This window comes from Branchiostoma lanceolatum, chromosome 7, assembly GCF_035083965.1.
Source record: "Branchiostoma lanceolatum isolate klBraLanc5 chromosome 7, klBraLanc5.hap2, whole genome shotgun sequence".
In the NCBI taxonomy this organism is placed as follows: domain Eukaryota; kingdom Metazoa; phylum Chordata; class Leptocardii; order Amphioxiformes; family Branchiostomatidae; genus Branchiostoma; species Branchiostoma lanceolatum.
This window is the reverse complement of record NC_089728.1, coordinates 12,888,636-12,913,457: the sequence shown is the minus strand read 5'-3', so window position 1 is coordinate 12,913,457 and position 24,822 is coordinate 12,888,636. Positions and strand designations below refer to the sequence as shown.

Sequence of the window (24,822 nt, the reverse complement as noted above, 5' to 3'; positions counted from 1 at the left end):
CGACGTTCAGCGGGGGGGCCTGTGGCTGTGTTTTTCTCGTCTAAAGAAGAATTGTCGCCGGCGACGGAAGTGGGTGATATGCTAATAAGCCTACAGCATGCTGTTTCCTGTCCGGGAAGGAAAGTTTCTATCGTTTTCTTTGTAAATATGCATGCAGTTAGCAATGGAAACATATTTTTCTCATCCGAAACCGGTTATTCTGGCGCGACGCCCTGCTACCAGTGGCTACTTCTCTAGTATGCCCCTATTCCTCGATCCCTGGGGCATCCCCGGCGGCGGCCACGAACTCGGGTTAAATCCCGTCCGTCTCTGTACCAGCCTCAATCTCTTTCTTTGTTGAGCACCGTGCTCAACGTCTCATCTGCAGTGCAACAGTTGTTGCAAAGTCAGTAAAAGCTTAATCTTTTGACGAAAACAAGCGGTTCCCCCGCCATTTTGAATTTGAGCGCAAGAGTTCACTTTGAGTCACACGCGCACATCAATGGAATTCTGCGCCGCGGGGGTCCCATGATATTTCCTGACCGTGTGTCTAAAGAAAACCGTCGCCTACGACGATGATCGTACGACCCTATAACATTGTAGGTCTAAAGTGCGCCTAACCGTGGCAGAGGTATTTGTTTGAACTAATATGCATGCAAGCTGAAATGCCGATACAGCCCAGGATTCGAAACATTGTTTACTCAGAGTGGCCAGTCAATGCCTTTCAAAAGACAGACAACAGTCTTCAACAGCCTAAAAGCATAGCTCAAGTTTCCATGACAGAAAAGTGGGAAACATGCACCTCTTTCTCTACAATATGATTTACATACCTAAAACACACCCTAGCCTTTTCAGTTGATACTTTTTCACACAGATGAGGGAAAAACATACTTCTGCGTCAAAAAATCAACACAAAAATTTGAGAAATCGACAACAAGGAGTTCTTTGTTTTCGCCCAAGGCCCAAGGGTTTGGTCTCAACAATATGAAGTCGTGTAAATGAAAAGCGGGTCGCCATATTTATCTTTCAACTTTGAGTCCTTGAAGAGGGGGCCTTTGGGAATGGAGGGAAGCGGGAACGACTTGACAAATTATGCAAACTAGCGCTCCGACAGTCTAGATCACAACTTTAGGAGGGAGTCCTCTCGACTTGAAAAACCTCGTGGCGCGTAAGGGAAAAGAGTATTCAACTTCTCAGTGTGGGTAAAAATAATAAGGTTGGGTGTCGTTCATCAACACCTCAGTTTGATGTGCTTTTGGCGCAAACAAAGGCCATGAGAGAGCAAGCGGTGGTCGGGGGAAAGATGCGCGCGGCTAGCCAGGGGAGTGAAGCAGGCTGCCGCGCGCCCCCATTGTGGCCCCCAGGCACCCTGGCCTGCCCTTTCTGACCTTCGGCACAACTTCTAGGTCCGATCCTATCGCTCCCACAGGTACCCGTAGCCTGGTGAGTGGGGGGACCCGAGCCGGGCACACGTCGGTCCCCTCCCTCCCCACTCCCCGAGCACGAGTTGGGTGGCCGAGTTGTGGCTGGCCGTGTCACGGCGCCAGCCCCACCGCCATAACTCAGCCACAGCACCCCAAGCAGGCCCCGCCCGGCACACCGGTCCCCCGCACGCCACGCCGTTACCAACACACACTCTTCAACACTTCTTCAAGACAAAATAATCGTCTTAAACTCCCTCCCACAAGTCTCTCTCCCTACCCCAAGGGTCGTGGAAAGTTGCCCGGACATTCCTTCAGTGTCCCGGGCCTAGTGGCGAGCAAAAACGCTACGCGCCACGGGCTCGCCATGCACCAAGCCAACTGTGGCATTCGTGGCAGCTCACACACACTTCAACTTAAAGAAATTGTCAAGATAGCGGATTTCCTTAAACTTCTAAACTTGGCCGGTTCAAGGGTACGGGCGCTACAAGTTACGAACTGGGATCGTACGGTATCGTGGAACGTTTCTGGCATGGTCTAGGCAAGGTAAGAGTGATCGGGATGGCCCAGCAAAGCCACCCATTCACAAATCTGGACAAACATTTTATCAGATGTCAAAATGCCGATACGGGGGGACCAGGTCCTCCGGGCAGGTCTACGGGGTTCTCGCAACACTCACCCTGCTCTAGTAGCGACGCTACGTCGGGCTCCGACTCCAAATGTTGCGGCCGGGCCTGCTTGCGCCGCGACATCCTCCCACAGCAGCAGCAACAATGAAAAAGATTAAAAATTTTGAAATTCTCGAGTTCGAAAATTACGGAAATTAAGAGGGGGTGGTCATTGCGCATGTCTGTATAATTATGATTATCAATAGTGGGGTGTGATTAATCAGCGAGGAGCGCGCTGATTGGTCAGAGCGCCAAACTTGGCGGGACCCTGTTGCGCCCAAACTTCTGAGCACATCTCCAGTGTGGGGCAGCACCATGCTTCACCGGGCACCACTCACTCACTCTCCGGCAGCGCCACCAGCTCCGCCACCGGCCCGCAACGCCACCACAACACGCTCGGCCGCCCGCGGCGAGACCCTGACATGGCCCCGGCCCGGCCCTGCCCGAGGCGCCCGGTCAGTCCAGGTAATTAACCTCCCTCAGTTCACCACTGGGTGACCGTTCGGTCCTGATGTCTCTACTGTAGAGTACTAACGGGCAAACCCTTTATTTCTAAAATGTACATGAGTTGCTACTTTATTTTTGTTTTGCGGAGCGCATTGTGAAGCAACGTTGGAAATTGACAGTGAAGCGCCTGTGTTTACGTTTGTTCCCCGGGGTTTGTAAGTCTGTTTCAAATTATACACAGTATTGTGGCCAGCTATTTCGAGTTGGTTATAAAGTTTACTGCGAAAAAGATATTACAGTAATATCTAGTAGTATAAATAGTAATCTTATAATGTATGATTCAACTTTCATCCAGGAAAATGTAGTGAAACAAAGATTGATGATAAAACAATTCCATGGCAACTGATGATGTTTCCATATTTAATGTAGATAATACAGTGTATTATGTTTTTTTCTACATTTCATGAAAGAATTGAATTATCTTTTGGACTAAAGCAACTTTTATGAAACTGTCACATTATGACTATGAGATGAAAAGTAACCAATTTGATTCAGCAACCAAACTTTCAATTTATACTACTAGCTTAGCTAACTTCGAAATGAAACTCTCAGTGCCAAACAATAGATTTTATGTTACACTTTTTATTTTGTTGATACATAAGTATATCTTCATTGAACCAAGGCTCCTTGATTGTATCAAAGAAATGTTCAAGTTTGACCTCCTTGATTGTACCATCATAATCTTATGAAGAGTTGATTTTAGCGTGATACCAATTTTAGCACCATCATTATTTTGCAATATTCTCATAAACTTTGTTATTGATGCTACTTTGTTATTAATGAAATTGGGCTTTCAGAAAATTAGATTTTTTAATACATTTCGCAAATTATTGCCATTTCATTTTTAGTACCAATTTGATTTTAAAAATTCATTTCAACATTGTTGCATGACCTATGATAACTAAAATGTTTCATGTTTATTTGAATTTTGGAATGCAATTTTGACCTGATTGCCTATCAAAACTATGTTACATGAAACATGGAAGCAAACTTCAAGAGGTCATATTCATACTGACAACTGGAGACAACTGTTTATTACAATGTATATTTCTTTTCAATTTCGGCCAAATGAAAAGAAATATACAAGATCTTTGTAATAAACTGTTGACATGTCAATATGAAAAATACTGCTTTAGATTCATTTCCACTTGATTGCTAGAACTCGAAAAGAAATATACAAGACCTCCGTAAGTATTCTTGTATCTAGTTTATCCAGTTTAAATCCCCACTTTCCTTCCTAATGACAATGCGCATTCATTTTTCCTTTTCAGTTCATTTCTCTTTTATTATTTTTTTTTTTCTGTCCATTTTTCCATGGCCTTGCTACTACCTAAATCTCTCATATTCATTATTGTACATGCAGGTTCTGGATGGATATGAATATGTGTGCAGCATTTCCCTTTCTCCAGTTCACTTCTCTTTTCTTCTGTCCATTTTTCCCATGGCTATGCTGTTAGATCTACATAAATCTCTCTTTTTGTACAGACATGTTCTGGAGGGGTGCTCACATTGCTGGTGGCTGGGCTCCCAGTGGAGAAGTGTGCCAGTCTGAGCAGTGTGTGATCACAGAAAGGATGTCTGGCAAGACCATCAGCGGGTCGTAACCTTTGAACTTCAGTCTACAGGTGGGAGCCTGGGCGGAATTGGCCGCCATTCAAGGTATGAGAACACATCTCTGCTTTTTCTGTCAAATAAGTATTGGATATGATGTGAAGATTTGAAGTTGTATACATGTTTATGATGTTACTTGGTACAAAAGGACAGGTGAATTTGTCAAGATTATTGTTATCTCTGTTCAAAATTATAACAATTTGCAAGGAGCAGCAGAGTTCATTGTGCCTTAAGGAAGTAAGTTGAAAGGTTACCAAGACATTGGCCAACAAAATCCCATTGGTTGTGTAGCTAAAAACCCAGTACATGTAACAATTCCTGCAATATTGTATTGATGAAAGACGGAAGAATGGTCTGAAACTTTCAGTAAAAATGTCAGTGGATGAAATTCAGTTTTATCTTCCAAGAATAGTATATGTGATACTAATCAAGGGTTGTAATGGTTAAACTATTATCTACAATACTATTTTCAAGTGACTATGTGAAGAACTTCGTCATGGATTTTGAAATTGAGATGGATTGTCATCATTGTGCATCTACTAATATAGTGGAAAACTAACTCTGTTTGTTACTGGATTAAAGTTTGTGTAATGTCTTATATATGATACATGTATATGTCTATACTGATCACAAAAAAAGTTCCTTTCAGTACATCAATGGCCGAAGCAAAGCTACCTTAAATAGTCAAATGCTGTAAATTTCTGATTGTAACTGTTACATCTTTTTTTCCTATGAAGTAACAGTTAGTGGTGAAAAATCATAGCCTCTCAATGCTTGGCATTTTTTGTTGTTGTTTATTTTGTGCTCTTTTCTGATTGATAACCCACACCTGAGATTACCCATTGCAATCAGAAAATGATATTACACAGTAATAAAAAAGACAGAAAAAGTGCCAGGGTTATAAGGTCATTTTAGCACATTGATTTAGTATCTGTGTGCCAAGAGCAAATAAAGTATTTTGTGAAGTCTTGGTACATGTAATTACTTTGAGAAATCTTACCATTTGGCCAGTGATGTAAGAACAATACATAACAATGCCTGCTTCAATGGTTTTGCTTAATTTAGTAAAGACCGGAAAATTTGTACACTGATTTGAAAGACAGTGGCTGAGTGGTGCGAATTCTGCAGCAAACAAACTTTTTGTACAGTTTTGTAGATTTTCCATAGAACTGTGAAATGAAATGTTACCAGATTATATCCATTCATTTCTTTGTATCAAGATAGTTCCCAGATTGAGAAATTAAAGACTAGATCCAGTGAATATGAAATGTAAAAGATTTATTTGAAATACAATTATGTACAATCATAGGAAAAGGGAAACTTGCATAGCGTCTATGAGTTTAGGCAATGAATTTTCAAAATGTTTGGGTAATAGATTTTCAAAATGATGCTTATGAAATGCATGAGTCGAGTTAGACTGGTTAGCAAGTGGTGCTTGAACCACACTGTTACGCTTATTTAGTATACTGGGTTAATGAGAAAAGTAATCTTGTGATAGATTTTACATAATTGTACTGTCAAGCATCTTGAAATTTCTATGACAGCATGATGAATAAAACATTCTTTTTTTCATGTCATTTTTACTTTTACACATACATACTACTAGTATTCAAGTTTTAGGTACCCCTTTCCTAGTCATGAAAACCAGATACATAACCTCCTTGATTGTACCAGTTTCTTTATATTGGTTGAGATAAATTTCTTACAATGGTACAAACGGAAGGAGCACTGCGAATTAAAAGCAAATTCAATGTGGATGGCGCTTCCTTAAATAGCAATTCCTCGCAATTTGTTACAATTAAGTGCAGGCTTGTCTGCAGCTGAATGCTCAGTATTTGAAACACCTGGCGGAAGCTTGACATGAGCAGGACAAAGGGCCTTTGTGTTGATTCACTGGTAATTAGTCGTTGTTTTAAGTCCTGAATCACAGATCTTTCAACTGGTCTTTTGCAGGGCTTGTCAACCATAATTGTTTGATCGTACTGCGCAAATTCACCTGAAACGGTACTGGATCAAAGAGTTCTATGCTTGTACTGCATCTGTTTGAAATTATGGTAGAAAGTTTCTGATATAACTTCCAGGTTTGAGTTTATTTCAACTTTTAGCTTACCTGTAACAAGCTATTCTTCCAGTGGCTGGGGAAGAACATCATGACACAACATCCACATGAATACATTGTGATTGAGATGTATAGATATGAAACAGTTCAAATCTTAGGAATTCTTAAAACCTATAACTGACCAGTCCAAAAGGTACGGCTTCATCTGATGTGTGGTGCTGTGCAATTTACACAATTTACTGTTAATTGAGATGAAACCAAACGATAGCTGATGAATATGGACCAAAGTAGGCAGTCCTGACAGCTATTTTGATATCAAGATTTCTGAATTATTTTCCTTCTTTCTTTTTAGACTTTAGAAAATAGAGTGAGAATTGGTACCTTCTCTAGAGTGTTGTTTTGTGCATTAATCTTTAAGCAGATATATGGGCTCATTGGTTTATCCCTGTTTTCTCCATCTTTCTAGAGGTCTTAGGATGAAGAGGGGTTGAAAACTTAGACCACTAAAACGATGTAGAAAAGGCCTCAAAACCAGGCATAAAACCCTGAGCCCGAGCCTGCTTGGAGATTAACTGTGTTCCACCTCCGAATTTACAGGGACCAGGGTGGGTGTCCCCTGATCTTGGTGAGCAAATCTCTGCATTGGCCACATCCTGGCTTCTTTCTTCATCGTGCACTTGATGGCCCAGGAAGCAGGGTCATGTGTGTGCCATATTGTAGGGGCATTAGAGGTGTCCCAGACATTTTTAACTCACCTGATGACAAGCAATGCACGCTTCCCCTGTTTCTGACTGAGAGCCTCATCATCCTTGGAGGTCCACACATCAATGTAAAACCCTATTCCACCTTTCTTTCCTTCCAAATCTTTTTTATGATAACACTAGTACAAATGCTGTATTATAAGGGTTTAGAAAACCAAGTTTGTGCTATTTATCTTGCCAAAGGTTTTGTTTGTCAGGGCTATGTTAGACAGAGCATTAGCCCTTGGGTCAGGAAAGGAATTCATGTATTTATTTACAAATTCTTATTTTTTAAAGAAAGAGTTGAGGTATGATCTCCAGGTGTTCAGGCCAGAGGGCCACAAGGAAATGTACAGAAAGACAAAAAGGTGAAACGGTCTTAGGAACATTATAAGGCATGAACAATCAGCACAATTTTAAGGAAGCTAAAACTGCTTTTTGACATGTCTTTGTAATATTTTGACTAATTCAGATTTTAATTGTCACATCTCTATTTGTCTGTATTAGGTTGAAATTTTTTTTTCTACTTGCAACCTACTCCTTTTTGTTAATAAAACTCTTGTTAAGTAATCATATGAACTCCTATAGCATCTGAAATTTAAGAAACTTCTGGTAGAAACTAAGAAAGGTAAATTTATCAAAAGATGTTGGTGAGAAAACTCAATAGTCCCATTCTCCTTTCGCTGCACACATGAAGTTCTTGTTAGGTATGAATGAAAGATGGAGACTACAGAGTCCAGTGCAAGGAATTTTCCGTCACTCAAGTAGAAGCCAAGGTTAAACAAAGTTTTCCGTCTAATCCAGGATTAGGAAGAGACCACTTCCCTTCATGGGGTATGTAGACTCTACCATTCAACACTCTTTCCTACTGCAGTCATTTGAGGGCAACTATTCTGTTCGGGCCTGCAATGATGACCAGGCTACAAGTGTTATCAATTCTTGTTTTTCTTTTGCAAACGTTTTGGTTGATGTAGAAAGAAGAAGCATGGTGGGGTAGTAGGCCAGTCCTTGATCCCTTGGATCCCTTGTTCCGGTGGGGTGGTAGGTCCCCTTGCCAGGTGTCTGTCTACCCCTGGGTAAATCTTCTTGAGTGGGCGGGCAGTCTGACTATATCCAAGCTCCTGCCTCCATGACCAAAACATTGAAATTCAACATTCTAAAAGACAGCTTTTCTGTGGAACTCCTATTGGCCAGCTGAGTGTGAACACGGCATCTTTCTGTCAAATGTTAGAAAAGCACAACTATGTGGAAATTTTTTTTTTAACCCGAAAATGGCGAAGAAGCCATGTTTTCTTCTTCCATTAGCTGCCTGAAGCTTCCTGTCATCAGTGATTATTTGAGCTACGGACAAGTTGGTAAACACATGGCCGTCTCTGGACGGGGTAATTAGCTCTCATCCGGACGAACAGATTTCAAAAGAAGTGTCTAAAATTAGAAACAAGTTTGAGGGGTTTCTGTTTCCACTCTTTGGACCGATGTGAGAAGATGTACCCTCATGCCTTGGAGGGCTGCATACCTGTAGCTATACCTGTAAAATTGTTAAGTGACAGGTATGGACCTTAACATAAGCTGTACCTGTACCTGAACAAACTAAGACACTAGTGGATACCAGTTTTTAGATGAAAAACAGTCAAATCAAGCTTCAAAGAGGACATTTTTTGACAATTTAGCACTTTCTTCGACATTTTTACTTAGAACTGAACTCTTGTGGTGAAAAATGGAAGCATGGAAACAAATTAAGAACTTACAAAAAATTTAAGATTACATATGAAAAAGAAAAATATCTAGATCAACAAAATTTTAACTATCGCCGAGCTATGACTAAACTAAGGATCAGCGATCATCCACTGCAAATTGAAGTTGGTAGGTACAACCAGACTCCACCAAATAACAGAATGTGTACATTCTGTAACAATTATTGTATAAAAGATTAAATACATTTTATTTTAGAATGCTCACTATACTCAGACATGCGCAGACCCCTTGTAAGTTCTATACAACTAGACAAGAAATATGCGCATCTTACAAATAACGAGTTATTTACATGTTTCATGTCTTCTAGAAACTACGATATGATTGAAAAACTATGTGAATTTGTGTACAAATGTTTCAAGAAGAGAGAAGAGACTCTGTAGATTTAGATGGAATATAGCCCAATGTTCCTTTTCTTATACTTCATGTTACCTAATGCATTTAGCCCATGTTGGGCATGAATATGCAATAAAGTTCATTGTCATTGTCACTTGAAGATAAAGGACAAATCTGTGAATGCTCTTGCTTTGGGATTAGGAATACTAGTATACTGTATGTACATTGTCTAACAAGAAGACAATTTACCACTAAGAAAGCTTTAAAAAACCTTAAGATAGTTGGCCAAGCTTGTTTAGGTCCAGGTTCAGGTCTCGTTCCTTAAGTGCCATACCTGTACCTGAAAATTTATTAGATACACTTCTCAGCCCTAGAAGATGATAGCTTGGCCCAGCCTTCTTGTGTTCTCATGTCTCAAGAATGCAGCCTGGGACCTTGGTCCATGTCTTGATTAGAAGGTGGTCATGATGTATTGCTGGGACTACATTAGAGTAATTGCATTTGTCAGTCTTGGTGTTGTCATAAGTCATCCAGGGTCAACCGCACTGCAGAAGATCTAATTGAGCAAGAGAGCCTGGAGGAAGCTGTCATTTTATTGTTACTGAGTGTGGTTTAATCCTTTATAGGGCTTCGATTGTACCTTTCTTTTATTATACCCATCTCCACCATGTGAGATCCCTATCAGGAAATTAAATCTTCAAATCTTCGTCTAACGTTTCTGAAAAAGGCAACTGCAAACAGTGGTCTGAAAGGTTCTAATTTGCGAGGCTAATATTATTTTGGTAACTTTGCAGTGGCAAGCAAACTGATGAAGGTTTGTCCAATCAGACATCCTGATTGATACACTGTCATCAAAGTAACTTTTAAGCAATAAAAGTTGACAATCAGACTTAAAGATACTCCTTCTCTACCTTTAGATGTAATACATCTCTAACTTTGAAAATAATTTCATCATCAAAAAAGTTTTCTTTTTATAAATTGTTTCTCTCATCAGGAACAGCTTCCTTTAAGGATTTGTTCTTCTCAAATAAGAGATCAAAATTCTTTGGAGCTTTTTATGGACAGGAAGAACGGATGTTGTCATCACAGCCGTTTGCCCTCCAGTCAATAACAGTATGTTGTCAAGTGCGGAATCAAAAAGTTAAACATGGCAGGACTGAGAGTCGAGAAATGCAAAGATTACCTTTAAGTTTTGCTTGAAGTTTTAACTGAGAATAGCCCCATCAAAGTTGATTGATGAGGGAAAACATACATAAATTTGTTTGGCCTTAAAAAGTTGTCAGATGAAAAGGCTTAGCCAACTACTAGTAGAGGATGGAACTTGAGTACACATCTGTGCTCATATTGGTTTGTCTGCCTTTGCTGCTATAGTCAGAATTGTCTATTTGCTTTTAGGGGTGGGGTGTAACATATCAAATGTCGCCCCCTCTTGCAGAGCAAATATCATTTCTAGTGCAAACACATTTCCTAATCAGCTCATATTTTCAGTTTACAGGACCGTACCACCTTGTTGAAAGAAACGGGGGGGAGGGCAGATTAGAGTAGTGCATGTGTTCAGGAGTCAGTAGAGGTCGACAGGTTATCACGACAGGTGACGTTGTCACAACATTTCTGGGAGAAAAGTTTGTAGGAATTTGTCACATAGCGCTGATTCTTCAGTGCACCGCTCCGCGAGAAGACACGTTGGCCTGTTTTTGTATTTGGTGATGGTCGTGACATATGAGCCAAACACACCCTGTGTGTTTAACAAATATAAAGGGACATTCCTTTGCATCTGTTTGATGGCAACTCAAACATGTAACATTAGTCAATATTTGCCTAAAATCTGGGTTGAATGTGTGTTTGCTCCAGATGGGGTTTGTAGTGGGCTGGGGTCACCGTCCTGATAATCCCGGGATTATCGTAGATGTCAGTCTAGCAGGATGCAAAAGAATTCGCAGGTGGTAAATCTAAGACTAAGCGCAGTGGCCGTGGTTGAGACTATTGGGGAAATTTCAGATATGTCCGACTGAAAGGGTTGACTGCGCGAGAGGTGTGGTTGTGTTAGGTTCTGATGATTTACGCTCTGACATCAGCACGCCAAGCCATAAACATGATTTGTATGGGATGAATATTCAGTTTTCAGATGCAGTCATGCAGAAATTACCGACTATGTCTTCGGATGACTCATCAGTGCTTATTCATATGTTAGTCTAAAAGGAAGGTCTTGTGTTTTGTCCACAGAAATGACAGGGCTTCACAAGTCAAGAGCAATGGAGCGTTGGGAGAACAACAGGACAGTCGGAAAAAGGAAGTGGGAAGGTGAACGTCTTATGCTGACAACAATGGCAAAGCAAAGGACTCTCACAGACATTTGGCAACATAAAGTTTGATAAACAAGGGCTGTCTCCAGGACCTGTCCCTTCATCCCAGGACAGAAAGTTGCTTGTTGGGGTGGATTTTTCGCCCCATCCATCATGAAAATCTGAACTTCATGATATCAAACTGATGAAAATGTATTTTAAGCTTAAAATAAAAAATGAACAACAAATGCTCCCAAACAATGAATGGAATGTAAGAAATTTAAGCAGGAGATGGCCTTGGACATGACGATAATCGATAAGCTATACTTTCTTAAAAAGAACACTTGAGGACTGTAATTTTTCTGAAGATTATGACTCGTTCTTATCTATATCACCTTAGGCCAAGACATTTCCCCTGACGTAATGTTTTTCTCTCCCATGAACATTCCATGTGTTCATCTCAAAGCTCATACTATGTTCTATGTTCAAGGGAAATCATCTGCATAATTCAGCCCCAGGCAATGTTGTATTATCAGTGACCCATATGCGAGTCAAGGTAATAGCTTTGTATGAACTAACTCTCCCATAAGTGTCCATGATCTCTTTCGCAATTCTTTTGACCTCCACTTTGCCAATTGTTTTCCTTTCATAAATTGTCACTCTGTCCCTGTAGGTAGAACAAACAAACACTCCCCGAAGACCCATTGTTCTGTGCTTACAAAACAGGACAATCCTTTGCGTATGTAATAACCTGTGCATATTTGTTATATATACAGGAGATAACGCGTTTCCTGTCCATTGTGTTGGTGCACATGAATATGAAAATTTATCAGCCTTTGTCACGAAAACAATGCTATTCATATCAAGGGATGTAGATTTTTGTGTTGTTGAAACAAATACATCTGTTGCTAATGCTGAATAATCCTCTGCTTTGTGTTTTGTATTCAGCAAAATTTCTCAGGGACCTTTGTTACTGTAGCAAGTCTTTGGTTTCCTGTTGAAATCTTGATGATTATCTGTTGACGTGGACTCATAGCTGTAACTAACTTTTCACTTAGTCATTGTGGAAGAGTTTTTAGATGATGTAATAACATAACCTTTCATGCTGTGTTCACAAAAGATCAATAAAGATTTTAATTTTGCTATACCTGTAGTGTCCATGGATACTTATTTCTTTCTCTGCAATGCTTGTATATGAAAATTAGACAAGTGTATTTTGAAATCTGTGATGTTTTTCATAAACTGATAGTTATTAAACTGTAACGTTCAGTGAGGGCTAGGTAGGCAGAATTTAGACTTCTGTGTAAGGAAAATTTTAGACACCGTATGTGTATTAAAGATTGGATTTATAGATGGCTATTGGCCAGCTAAGACACAAGATGTAGTGTAAACAAACATATGGATAAGGCAAAATTGTCTTATCAAACTTGCCAAGATATAGTGGAATTTCCTAAAAACAGCTCTTAGTGACTATGCCATCTTGATAGCACAGTTTGTATGTTTTGTGAATCAGTGTGTTCATATCTGTGATAGTGTTGTTGTTGGTCAGACACACATCCTGTCCTAACATACATACAATCCCCATATCAGAAAGAGTGAACAGTGTAACATTATTTTTTTTTTCTTTGGTGGATGGGGTGTACCAAAACAGATGGGTGGAATAGAATAATACTAATTAATACTCTTGATGGTCCTTAGTTTATGACATGAATATCTCTCAGGGCTCAAAATACACACCAACAACTTGTAGGAAAATTAGCTACATTGCAGGTAAAATTTTACAGGCATGTTGCTAGCTAAAATTTAGCTAATAAACAGCATACTAAAGCTTGTGTATTGCAAGACAGAAAAAATGGTTTGGGTGTTTGAAGAAAGTTTTTCCACAGTGGAAATAACATTTCTGACAACCTGCAACCTTTATGTCTATAAATGTCCTTATTTGCAGGCAGCAGAAAATATTTCAAGTAACTCTTGCCTGTGACGTCATCTCTGACCAAAGCAGGGGTTTATATATACTGTGTTTGTGTTTTGTGGAAGACGTTAGAGGTTGTCTCATGGTACCACAACCTGATTCCAAGACTAAACAAGTCCAGCCCTCTCCAAGTTCAACACTATAACAGGAACTTTACCCAGCTGTGATAATAAATTCTGTATTACAAGTAGTGTTGCAACACATAAATACACTGGGTCATGGTAGAAAAGATACTGTCTTGTTTAAAAAACAAACACCACATGGCCACGGACTAATAACATTCTACAGAAGGGACTTGGTTTCTTCAGTTTGCAATTTTCAAGGAGATGTTTAAGATTGCAGAAAAAATATGTCATCTAATAACATGCAATTTTGCAGGCTGAGATAAATTCAGGCTTGGTCCATGGTATAATGAATCGCAATTTAGCCAAGTAGCAGTGTACTAAAGCCAAGATTACTAGCTTTAGAAAACCTGCAGTTCATGATTCTTGTTTTGTCATTGGCACGCACTCAAGTATAATATCTTGAGATACAAAGTTATATGCAGGAAGTATTGCAGGTAAATTTTTTGACAATTTGCAATATTGCAAATAAATATATTTCCAGCCCTGCTGTGAAGAATGCTGCTTACCCTGCATTTGGGACAAATAAACATTTCAATTCCCAAGGATGACAGCTACTTTGTGCACCGGAATGACAGCTTTGTTTCCCACACTAGTATTACATGATAACCCTAGATTTGATTCTTCTATAAATGTTGACTTAAAAAGTAATGAGATCCTAAACAAATAAGTATCAATATATTCATATGAGACTTCTGATAACCTTACAAAAGGACCGACCACACATGATGCCGTGTGAATGGTAATATTTTCCAATGGTTTGAAACAGGTTTATTCTTCAAGGGTAGTGGGGAGTTCATCTGCATTGAAAGAGATTCATCTGTAAAATTGTAACCTTTGATACTGATAAAAATTAATATGAATGCATGTATTGAAATGGTTACTTAAATTTCTAAAACTTTTTCATGACCCTGAGAATAAGGTACCTGATTTACATGTATTAAAAACTTCACTCCCATTTTCTGACACAACATATTACACCTGTATGTCAGTCAGTCTATCATTGAAAGGTGTCACTGGTCACACTTGAGTGTTGTAATCTGAGTACTCCAGGTCATAATATTAATAATGGACAACAAGTGTCGTCATGGATGCGCCAACTTTTGCCATCCAGCCTTTAGGAAAATGTAATTGCTAAAAGACTTGATGCGACAGAATTTATGGGCAAGCAAGTAGTGTTAAAGAGATGCTGAAAACAGTAGCTCATTTTTAGCACCCCTCTGACAGTGATTAGCATGCCTAATTACTATCCATTCCCCATGGACTTAGCAGTCTGGCTGGACTCTGGAAGTTTGTGGACTGGGAGGTCTGTCTGTTACAATATTTTCTATTGAAGAACATCAAATTGTCTCAAAACAATCCTTTTTTCTGCATAGATCTACCTGCACCGATGTAGCTGACATTTCAAAATTATGTGTACCACTCAAGTTCTTTCCCTTTATGTCCACCAAAAAGATGTTTTTAAGATGATCCTGGCGCCAGAATTTAGAGTATGATTGTGTAACTATGTAAGCCAAGTTTGGGAACTATCAACTACCCACTACTGGACCAGTGCAGGTAGACATCAGAAATACCTCCATAACTTTTACCTGCACGGACTTGCATTCGCAGGTGGTATTTCAAGGCCTGAACTCTTGTCCTGACTTTATCTCTCCACAAACACAAAAGATCGCCAGAGTGCAAACAAGGCCGGCCATCAGTCATTTCAAATAAAACCCCTATGACATCTGAAACCACCTTGGCAAATCTGAGCACACACAAAAAAGAGGAAAGGCAAGCATCGGGCAATGCGATTTGCTTTGAAATCTGATATTTCCACTTGGATCAGCATAAATCTGTATAACAATCTTATCCATATGTCAACATGACTCTGCATTGAATGGACTGAAAGGTATGAATTCTGGTAAGAATTGATAAGTATGCATTACAGGTGGATACTTTTCGAATGGAATGTGCCATAGCTGCGATGAAAATACCATTGTCAGGTAAAATGTACCTGGAACTTTTAATACTGGAGCATGGGAAAATGGCCTTTGTGAGAATAGTTGGTGTATATAGACATAGCCAGAAATGTATTTTGTTGGTTTTATACTTTATTATAATAATGCTTTATGCCCAATCCTTAAAAAAAGTTATGATATAAATAAAGTTTTAGAATAAAAATAGGAAGTATGATACCCATAGCATGTAGCATATAAGAAATTCTTTATGTAAAAGTCACAAGAATTTACCTGTACTGTACTGAAAATATTGAGTACAAAATGATTCCGTCCTCTACAGTACATGTAACACCTTGTCAACTTGTCTGTAAAATATCTCTCATTCTTACACCAACATTCTGTTTCTGAAGACTGTTGCTGGTTAAATTGAGTAGAAACTTGAATGTTGCCCTACCATCTTCCAGTACATGCACATGTACTAGTACAATGTAAAACCTCAAGATGTCTGTTTGATATTGATATCTCTGAAATCTGTGGTTTTTGTACAAACACTAATATTCTGCTTCTGAAGACTATAGACTTGCGAGATGGGGAGAAGGCTGTTGCCATGGTGAGAGACTCCTGCATCCTGTTGCCATGGTGAGAGACACCTGCATCCTGTTACCATGGTGACAGACACCTGCATCCCAGGGGGCCCAGCTGTAGACCTGCAGACAACAAGATGGGAAAAGTAGCCAATCAGCAACTTGAAACAAACTGCATGGTTTGAATCAATGCTTTAATGTACAAACATTGTCATCTCTAAGGGCTGCTGCAAGGAAGACATGGCTGTAGGAAGGTTGAAGAAAATAAAGGTCCTGTCAATATTTGGAAATCCATCTCATACATGTATCATCAGAAAGTGCTAAGACATTAAAAATCCCACCAAAGACACTACACACATATATAGTCTCATCCTCACTCACTCACTCACTCACTCACTATCCGGTTTAACGTCTAGTTAACAAGTTGTCATACATTGTATAATATACAATTGTTCAGCAATCAAGTCAGTACTTGGTATTATCACTCAAGATGACAGTGTCCTGTGTAACTCCAAACTGAAGTTACAACTGTAGATGATGGTGAACTGTGCTGTGAGAAGATGTCACACTCCTCAAATAAAACAACCATTGTATTATGTAAAATATGAGTTTTTCCAGCACAGCACAGTTATCTTCAAAAGAAGAATTTATTGAAAAGGGTGATTGTTAATCGAGTTGTTCTTAGTAAACCAACGAGTAACAAGTACCTCGGGCAAGTTTGTGTGTCTTCAAACTTTTCCTGCATTTGCATAAATATAGATTCAAGGATGAAAACCTATCTTGGACAGCCTACTAATCTATATGTTGGACCAATCAGCATCCATATTGATTTCGGCTGATTGTTTCCTTCGACCAGAGGCAGTTTACAAAAGAAACTGATTTCAATTTGTTTAGACTATCCTAGAAGTGAAATTTGCCGTGTTCTCCCTGGAGCAAAAATTGATGGCCAACTCCCTGCAAAAAGGGATAATTTTGGTGTGAAATTTGATTACAGAGAAGTTTTCATTCCATTAGGAGGTTAAGAAAGGTGTGAAAGACTACTGCATGTCCTTGCTTGCTTGCCCAAAACATACAGTTAAGAGCAGTGTGACTGGATATGTATCTCCATACATCGAATTATGTGTTGTATATGATACATGTGGACAACCATTAGGATGTTCGATCACTCGCGGGAAGGAGCTCTGGTTTCTGACTGAAGAATTATCGGAAAACCTCTCATTTTCTCCGATGCAGTCTCACGGAAAATTTGCTGCTCCGTTCTGCCGCAAGATTTCAGCCACAATAACCTCGTTCAAACCCTCGCTGGACAGCAAATTAAAACCCACAAGATGCTCGCCCGAAGGGCATGATGATGTTCTGACGTAGCGCGGCAGAAAAGCTGCGGGAAAACTCATCTGGACTGGACCCTACTTTGTTGGGTATTTTCTAATTAGCATTTGTGGTTGAAGGGTTCCATTTGGAAGTGCAAATGCTGATCAATATGTAATTGTGGAGAAGGCTTTTATGCTTGATGCAAACGAGTGATATTGGTTTTCCAAAAATATATACCATTTCCGATGTCAAATTATGTGCCACATTATTTTACCCATTCCAGACATGCCCCGGGAATAATTGATTTTGGGAGGCAGTTAATCCCATGGTGCGATGTCGGGGCATATGCCCGCACCATTTCCCATTCATTTTACATTGCATTCCTCCATTAAACAAGCATTTGTTGTAATGGCTTTTCATACTTTCATAACTCCGCGGCCCCGGTAGTGCCTTGATGCGATTTCATCTCCGGCTCTGCTGTCATCAGCAACGTGGCATCGCCATCTACGACTGACCCCGCCATTTGCATGTTTAGTATCTCCATCTTTCATCACCGCAAAAGGACTAAAAATGGCGGCATTGATATCATACCAACCGAAAGGCTGCGATCCTTCAGAAATAGATGGTCCCTGTTGATAGCAGATAAGCAAGAAATATGGCTTGGTCGCTTGGTCGGAATCAAACTCTGGACTCTTGGGTGCCAGAATTTTCATCTCTTTAGCTGTCCCTTCCTTTTATTTATCACAATCAGCCTACTAAAACGAGCTCGACATTAAGTGGGTACAGAATCATACCTCACAAACAGGTAAAAGTGATGGTATGTAGATGGGAACCTAAATAGATGGCAGACAAGAGAAGTCCTGACTTCACCTTAAACTTATTTCAACTATTCATTCATTTTGTTATGACTCACAACAAAGGAGTTAGACAACCAAAAAAGCAAACACAACTTGAGAAGCCAATGCAAACTTAACAATTACCTACAAAAGCACCAGAATGATTGATATCCTTAAACATTTTCTTATCCTCCACTCAGAATAAAGTCTGAATTGATACTGGTGAGTGGTGAAAGTTGGGGACCTTCCTGACTGTTTAGGTACAAACATGTGGTTAATGTAGTGTACCCTGTGGAAAATTACTACACAAGCCATATCCACATGACCTGTATTCAACATGCTGGCTTCACCTTTCTGACCCTACATGCTTAAATATGTTTTAGGTCCCCAGACGATCCAATACTGTATTGAACAAACAGAAAAGGAAGGTTTGATCACACTAATAGTTGATATCTATCACAATGAAGAATGGTCAGTATATGCTGTCCAAAAATGACAACTACCAATATCAAATTGTTCAAGCAGCGTAGAATGATAAATGATATTTGTATTTGAAGAAGAACTAAAAATATTAGGCTTACATTTGAAATTGTCGCAATAAGACACCTGGATGTCATGGCAATACATTTTAAAGTGACCAATCAGAACATTTCTTTCCCTTGTCAAGGCTACAAAGTTTCCAAGAACCAATCAGCAGTGTTTCAGCCTCCAAAGAAGTTCCCTGAAAGTTAGACACCTGGTTGTTATGGCAATAAGTCTCAAAAGTGACCAATCAGACCATCTTTTTTCTGTTGCCAAGGCTACTAAGTTTCTAAGAACCAATCAGCAATGCCCCTGTCTCCACAGAAGTTGCCCCATTGGATGGACTAGGTTGCTATCTCCCTCAGTGTTTTGGATGGTTAAACATGCTGGATGGGGTTACATACAAATTTGGCAGAACAGTGTGATGTAAATGTCTGTTATCATGGGAAAGTTATTTTGATGAAGCTCTGACTAACTTGCAGATACATGGGGTGACTGAACTCTAAAACTTAGGGCTATGCACCTGTACTTGTACCTGTAAAATTGTTAAGTTACAGGTCTGGACCTAAATGTATGGTGTACCAGTACCTGTTTCTGGATAAGTTAAAACACTATACCATTTTTAGAGTAAAGATAGGTAAATCACATCTCAAAGATGACAATTTCGACAGTCTTGCACTTGACATTATACAGTCTTACATCACTTTTTGAATGTCATATAACAACCTACATGTATAGAATGTTACAGAATAAGGAATTGAAGAATTTTTTTCCTTGTTTGTCAGAGCAAGGAGGTTCAGAGTTTGCAATGCATGGTGTTGTTAGTATCATTTCCACCTTCAATTCTGTAAGACAAGTTGCTCATTCTCTTTTCAAGTCTAGAACTGCCTTCTCAAGTCCTGACTACTTTTCAAATCTCCGGGTTAATTCCTGATCAGAAAATCATATCTTATTGATACCTGGTCAACCTCTTTCCTGAATAAGTAATGATCATTTTGTTAGAAGCTAACTAAATTATGCATCTTTTGCCTGTAAAGTGCACATTTCTATGATAGCAGGCAGATCCAATTCTGCGCACCGGGTTCATCATAATACGCAATTTACGGTTAGATTAAAGTTGGGGTTTATCTTCATTTTGGCCGGACATGTCCAGATTCTGGCTGGAGAGGGTGCGTGTTGACGGGGGTGATGCTGGGGAGAGATAACCGTCATTAACTCTCACCACATCCATCATGGCCACACATCTCATCCCGCACATTTCATACACAAGGCTCATAATGTATGCATAATGAGACATTCGCCAGGGCCGGATGTCTGATAACGGTGGCGAAATAGCCCCATATTGCAAAAATCTTTTCATCATCAGAGCACGCTGATGAGTGGCGGATGATCATAAGTAAAATGAGTTACCGGGAAAAAACTCATAATGGACAAAGTCAAATGACTTCCATTATAGGCAGTCGTCCTTGTTAATGGATAAACTGTCCGGGATTCCACATCCGAGATACCGCCAGGAGTTTTTTCTTTCTGCAGGTATCGACCTGTCATCGCCACAAAGAATTCAAGGTGCAGTTCCATTGACTGTTTTATTTTCATTTGGACGTGACACGTCCTTTTCAGCTTGCCTGATTAAGGCTGGTATATTACAGCAAGGTCAAACGTGGGATTCTGAATTAAGTTTTACACTGTGTGTGTGTGTGGAATGATAGAGCCCACAGTTGTATAAGGTGTTTGAACATGACGTCATAGGAACACCAACATGGAGGCAGACGCAGACATTTGTTTCTCAGTGAATCGTAGCTGAAGCATGCCTGGACATCTAGAAACCTTCTGATCATCTCCAACAACAACAAAGTGTGCACAGCTCACGGATGAGAATACCAGAATACATGAAAACTTGCCGTTTAAATTAAAAGATGCCATGTACACTTGTATTACGGTACATTGAAATGTAAATCAAGGACATCAACATGGCTATCAGCGCCTGCAGAGTCCATCGATGAAAGTGAGTGAAAGTGCTCTATAGCAGTCTGCAAGAAGCACATCTCAACCTAAAATCATTAGTCCTAACCTACAGTGTCATAAACTGTTAAATCTTCTTATCAACACCTTTAGAACAACATAACACTGTTTGTTGTATACACTTTTTTTCGAGTCAACTAGTAATTACAGTGACCCAGAGACAAAAAAGGAACAATGACTTAGTTTTTACAGTAGCTGCTGTAAAGTAACAATGTAACATGTGAAAGTGTTATATTGTGTGTGGTAAAGGAATGCCATACTTCAGGGATAAAACTGATCACAGTGGTTGCATGGGTCTTGCTTGTTTTATTCTCAAGTTCACCAAGCAGGTAATCAAATTAGCAAAGCATTTATTACTGACAATGGGTTTATGTACAGTTAATTGTGTTACTTAAATGTGTGACAGTGAAGGGTGACAGGGGGAAGACAACTTGTAAAGGTGTTCCACCCATTGTACTATTGGTACAACGTAAATAAACAAACAGATAAACAAGTGATGGGTGGCATATTGTGTCAAGTTAAATGGAAATGCCCAAGGTCATCTGTTTTGTGGGTTTAGTTACATCCAGGATGAAGTTGATTGTATTTTTCCTAATTTGCACATCAGACAGCCAATATGCAATTTTTGATTGAAGGAGAGAAGGCTTCCCTGGTAAAGTGATAGTTATGCATTTAATTGGAGATTGGTATGATGCACTGTCAACTTTAGCAGAGCTGTCATACTACAAGTCATTGAAAATAACAACGAAAAGCAAACTTTTAATGTGAATCAGACATTGACAATATATTCTGAGATGAAATGAAAAAAAGACAAGAACCACCAGACATTCCAAAGTGCAACTTTAACAGAGCTGTTTTACTATAAAAATAATTGATGAAACAAACATATGATGTTTATAAACAATACATTCCAAAATGAAAAAGAAACTGAATGATATATTGAAAATGAAAAAAAAAGAAATCAAGAAAAGTTTTCTTTTTGAGCAACCATGCATCCTAAAGTGGTTGCCTGATGAGGAAGTTAATGCAGAGAGAGATGGGCAATTCAGGGGTCACTACCGGACTGTATCTAACTTCAGCGTGTTCCTCGGTGTAAATCAAATTACGCCTCCGAACAAAGATCTGCCATTTGCCATATTTGGACATAATTGGAAGAGGCCAAGATCGGACAGAAAACATCACTCAAACATGTTGAAGATAGGAATCTTCTGTAACGGTAAACCATTGACCCAAGATGAGTGCCGATCCGACCTCAGCGAAATACTTGATTCTCTCCGGGGAGACATAAAGAGTTACAAACTGGCCCAAACTTCATCAGGCATAAAAGTAGACCTTGGGAAAAGCTCAATCTTATGTGTGCTACAAAATTGCAATTTTGAGAGAGCTATCTGCGCTCCATAACAAGTGCATATGTTCGCGGTCCTCTGACGTCCCCCTGAGCCATAACGTGATTGTGAAGATTATTTGATAAGTACTTGATGGATGGTAATACCAAGAATTTTTCCCATGCCATTCATTCATATGCAGCAGTCATACGTTCTCATATTGAACTTCCTGCTAAGTTGGGTTCCCGGGGCCATTAGAGTTAAAGCAGGCACTCGACCTATAACTTAGATGGTATTTTGATGTGATAAAAGATGAGGAACTCTCTTGGCCGGGAAGAAGACAGGGCTGCGTATGCTTGAGCCGCCTGACTTTATCGCCATTATGATATGTAGTTGGCGGACAAGTTGTAATTCAGCCGGCGAGACAACGGCGGTAACCATGCAGTGTGTGATGATAATTATGATCTACTAGGGAAAATATATGGGCAGACAGCTCCTTTGAAGTAACCAATAGGAGAGGGTCGCTGGAATGGCTATTTCATCAATGTCAGGATCATGTGGACCGTAATCTAGCTGGGCTATGTTGCACACAGATTCTGTTTAGGTCAATCTATCAGGACCCTAGGCTGACCAATCCGTAACCTTTCATCTCCGCGGTATTGAATATTGCTCCAACTGCATTGTAACGCCATTATGGTGAGATGCAGGATATATGACGGGCAAATACGAATCAATCGCTCGGCAAATATGACCGTACAGCAGGTATATTGTCCATGGATTTTTGGGGGCTGGGGAAGTCCGTCGAAGTGCCAATTTCAGAGCTGGCAACTGATGGTTATCGCCGGTCATCAATAACCGGCTCTGCCACACATCAGATTGGCAATCGCCAAAAAGCCAATTTCTTTCCTAACTGATGCCCCGCTCAGATGTACACAAGCTATTATAGGGAGGGCCTATTGAGTACAATAAAGCAAGAATGTTGCACCTCAGCGCTGGGATCGATTCTTAATTCTGATCTGGCATATGGAATTTAGCAGCTTCCCCGTCCCCTGAACTATGCAGCTGTCTGCAGAGGATATGGCAAATTGATTGCCAAGCAAACTTCTGCTCGACTCTGACGTTGGAAACTTTTGCCGTGTTCGGCCTTGAAGGCGGGAGGGCCAAACCCGACAGCGGGGGCCGTCATTACCCTGAGTACGGGATCGATGGACGCGTGTGGTCATCTTCAGCAGCAGAAGTGGCATGTCAAAGTTCCCCATGTTAAGAGCACACCAATATTAGGTGCTTAAGTATATCATGTTCTTCATATTAAACTTTTTCATAAAAAATTTAAGTGATCAATATCCAGTTTCAAAAAGAAATAGCAGAAGTGGCATGTCAAAGTTCTCCATGTTAAGAGCACACCAATATTAGGTGGTTCAGTATATCATGTTCTTCATATCAAACTTTTTCATAAAAAATTTAAGGGATCAATATCCGGTTTAAAAAAGAAATAGCAGAAGTGGCATGTCAAATAAAGTTTCTCATGTTAATAACACTCTAATGTTACTTGGTTGTATACCAATATATTAAGTTCTTCATATCAACTTTTTCCATCAAATATTTAAATGATCAATACACAAGGTTTGAAAAAAAAGACCCACATTGAGCGATACCCCTGACATGTCGCTGGCTATTAAATTGACAAGGTGCTGTCTCAATAAAAGTTCTGTATCCACAAATTTATGTGTGTGAGTGTCTTTTGGAGGTTCTGTTTTTGGGAAAGAATTGGCAACAAATTTCCTGCATGGAGCAAACATTCTTTCCTTTTTGAGCAATGTTCTACAGTGTAGTACACCCCATATACATTGAACCAACTTTTTCGCTGACACAGACTTACAGGTAAAACTTCAAAAGTTTTGTTTGCTATTGAACCATATCACATTCCTACAACACTTTGGTCAATACTATCCTGAACTTTATGCATACTACTTTTAGTTGTAAAGCTGTAACTTGCAATAGTCTAAACTATTCACGCTAACAATAGAGCTCTAGTCTCATCATCATCTAGTCAGGAATAAGCTGGTACAAATTTCATTCCACATTCATCCATCTGCACTTACCGTAAAATTCCTATTTACGTACGCACTTTTTAAACCTTTCAAGTTGCAAGCAGGTGGTTCAGGCTGACGCTAAAGTCGGGGTGCGTACGTTAGGAGGGGTTCTTCCTCGGAAAAATCGCATATCAGCATGAGAGTACGGTACATCTTCATGAAAATGAAGTGTGGAATGCTACCACACAATCAATCAGTAATAAAGAATAAATAATACATATATCTAAATTGTTTGATATTTTCTACCCAGAAACATTTTCTCAGTAAGTTGAACATAGCGGGCGGGCCGCTACACTGTGGGCCGACAAACCGACGCTGTAAATCACCCACTATGCTGTTTTTTCACCCAGCGTAGCGGCGAAAAAAGACAAAAATACCGTAGTAAAAATGCAGTAGTATACTCAATACCATTAAAAGTAAGATTTCTGCAGTATACTCTTCTCTTTACTTTTACTTTCTTGGGTCACAATTTGGCTGTGATATCTGCGAGCCATGTTGGCACAATGGACTTGTCCTTGATGCCTGCTTGTTAAACTCTCATTGGGATTCCTGAGCAATGGAGATTGGGGATGGCTCAGGACAGCACTAGTGATAAACCACTGGTTGTGGTCTACAAACAGGTCTTTTTTTACGCAGCCTGTCCTCAGCATTATTGTCCCTCTCTCTCAATGAAGGTCAAGGTCTTTGTTTAGGTCATACAAATTGAATTTCTTGGTTCTTGGATTTGCTGCTTCAAAAAT

General features: G+C 39.7%; 2 protein-coding genes and 1 long non-coding RNA gene across 9 annotated transcripts in view; 1 reads left to right on the top strand and 2 right to left on the bottom strand.

Moving 5' to 3' along the window:
- The window catches only part of LOC136439406 (sal-like protein 3), a 29,293-nt gene extending 27,077 nt beyond the window's left edge, over nucleotides 1–2,216 (bottom strand). For 3 of the 6 annotated variants that reach the window (XM_066434834.1, XM_066434835.1, XM_066434841.1), the window contains exon 1: nucleotides 2,080–2,216. In XM_066434834.1, the coding sequence (XP_066290931.1) occupies nucleotides 2,080–2,152 (73 nt within the window). In that variant the 5' untranslated portion in view covers nucleotides 2,153–2,216. The remainder of the gene's footprint in view (nucleotides 1–2,079) is intronic. The other 3 variants (XM_066434836.1, XM_066434842.1, XM_066434837.1) reach the window with 2 other exon arrangements.
- Nucleotides 2,217–2,313: 97 nt separating this feature from the next.
- On the top strand, nucleotides 2,314–12,500 carry LOC136439412 (uncharacterized). 2 transcript variants are annotated; one of them, XR_010756520.1, is made up of 3 exons: nucleotides 2,314–2,533; nucleotides 4,061–4,234; nucleotides 11,297–12,500. It is a non-coding gene; the product is annotated as an uncharacterized lncRNA (long non-coding RNA). The 2 variants fall into 2 exon arrangements; XR_010756521.1 differs by lacking the exon at nucleotides 2,314–2,533 and adding an exon at nucleotides 2,569–2,730.
- Nucleotides 12,501–14,110: 1,610 nt separating this feature from the next.
- The window catches only part of LOC136439408 (uncharacterized), a 50,925-nt gene continuing 40,213 nt past the window's right edge, over nucleotides 14,111–24,822 (bottom strand). Inside the window, exon 6 of the mRNA XM_066434844.1 lies at nucleotides 14,111–16,096. The gene's annotated coding sequence lies outside the window, so the exon portion shown is untranslated. The remainder of the gene's footprint in view (nucleotides 16,097–24,822) is intronic.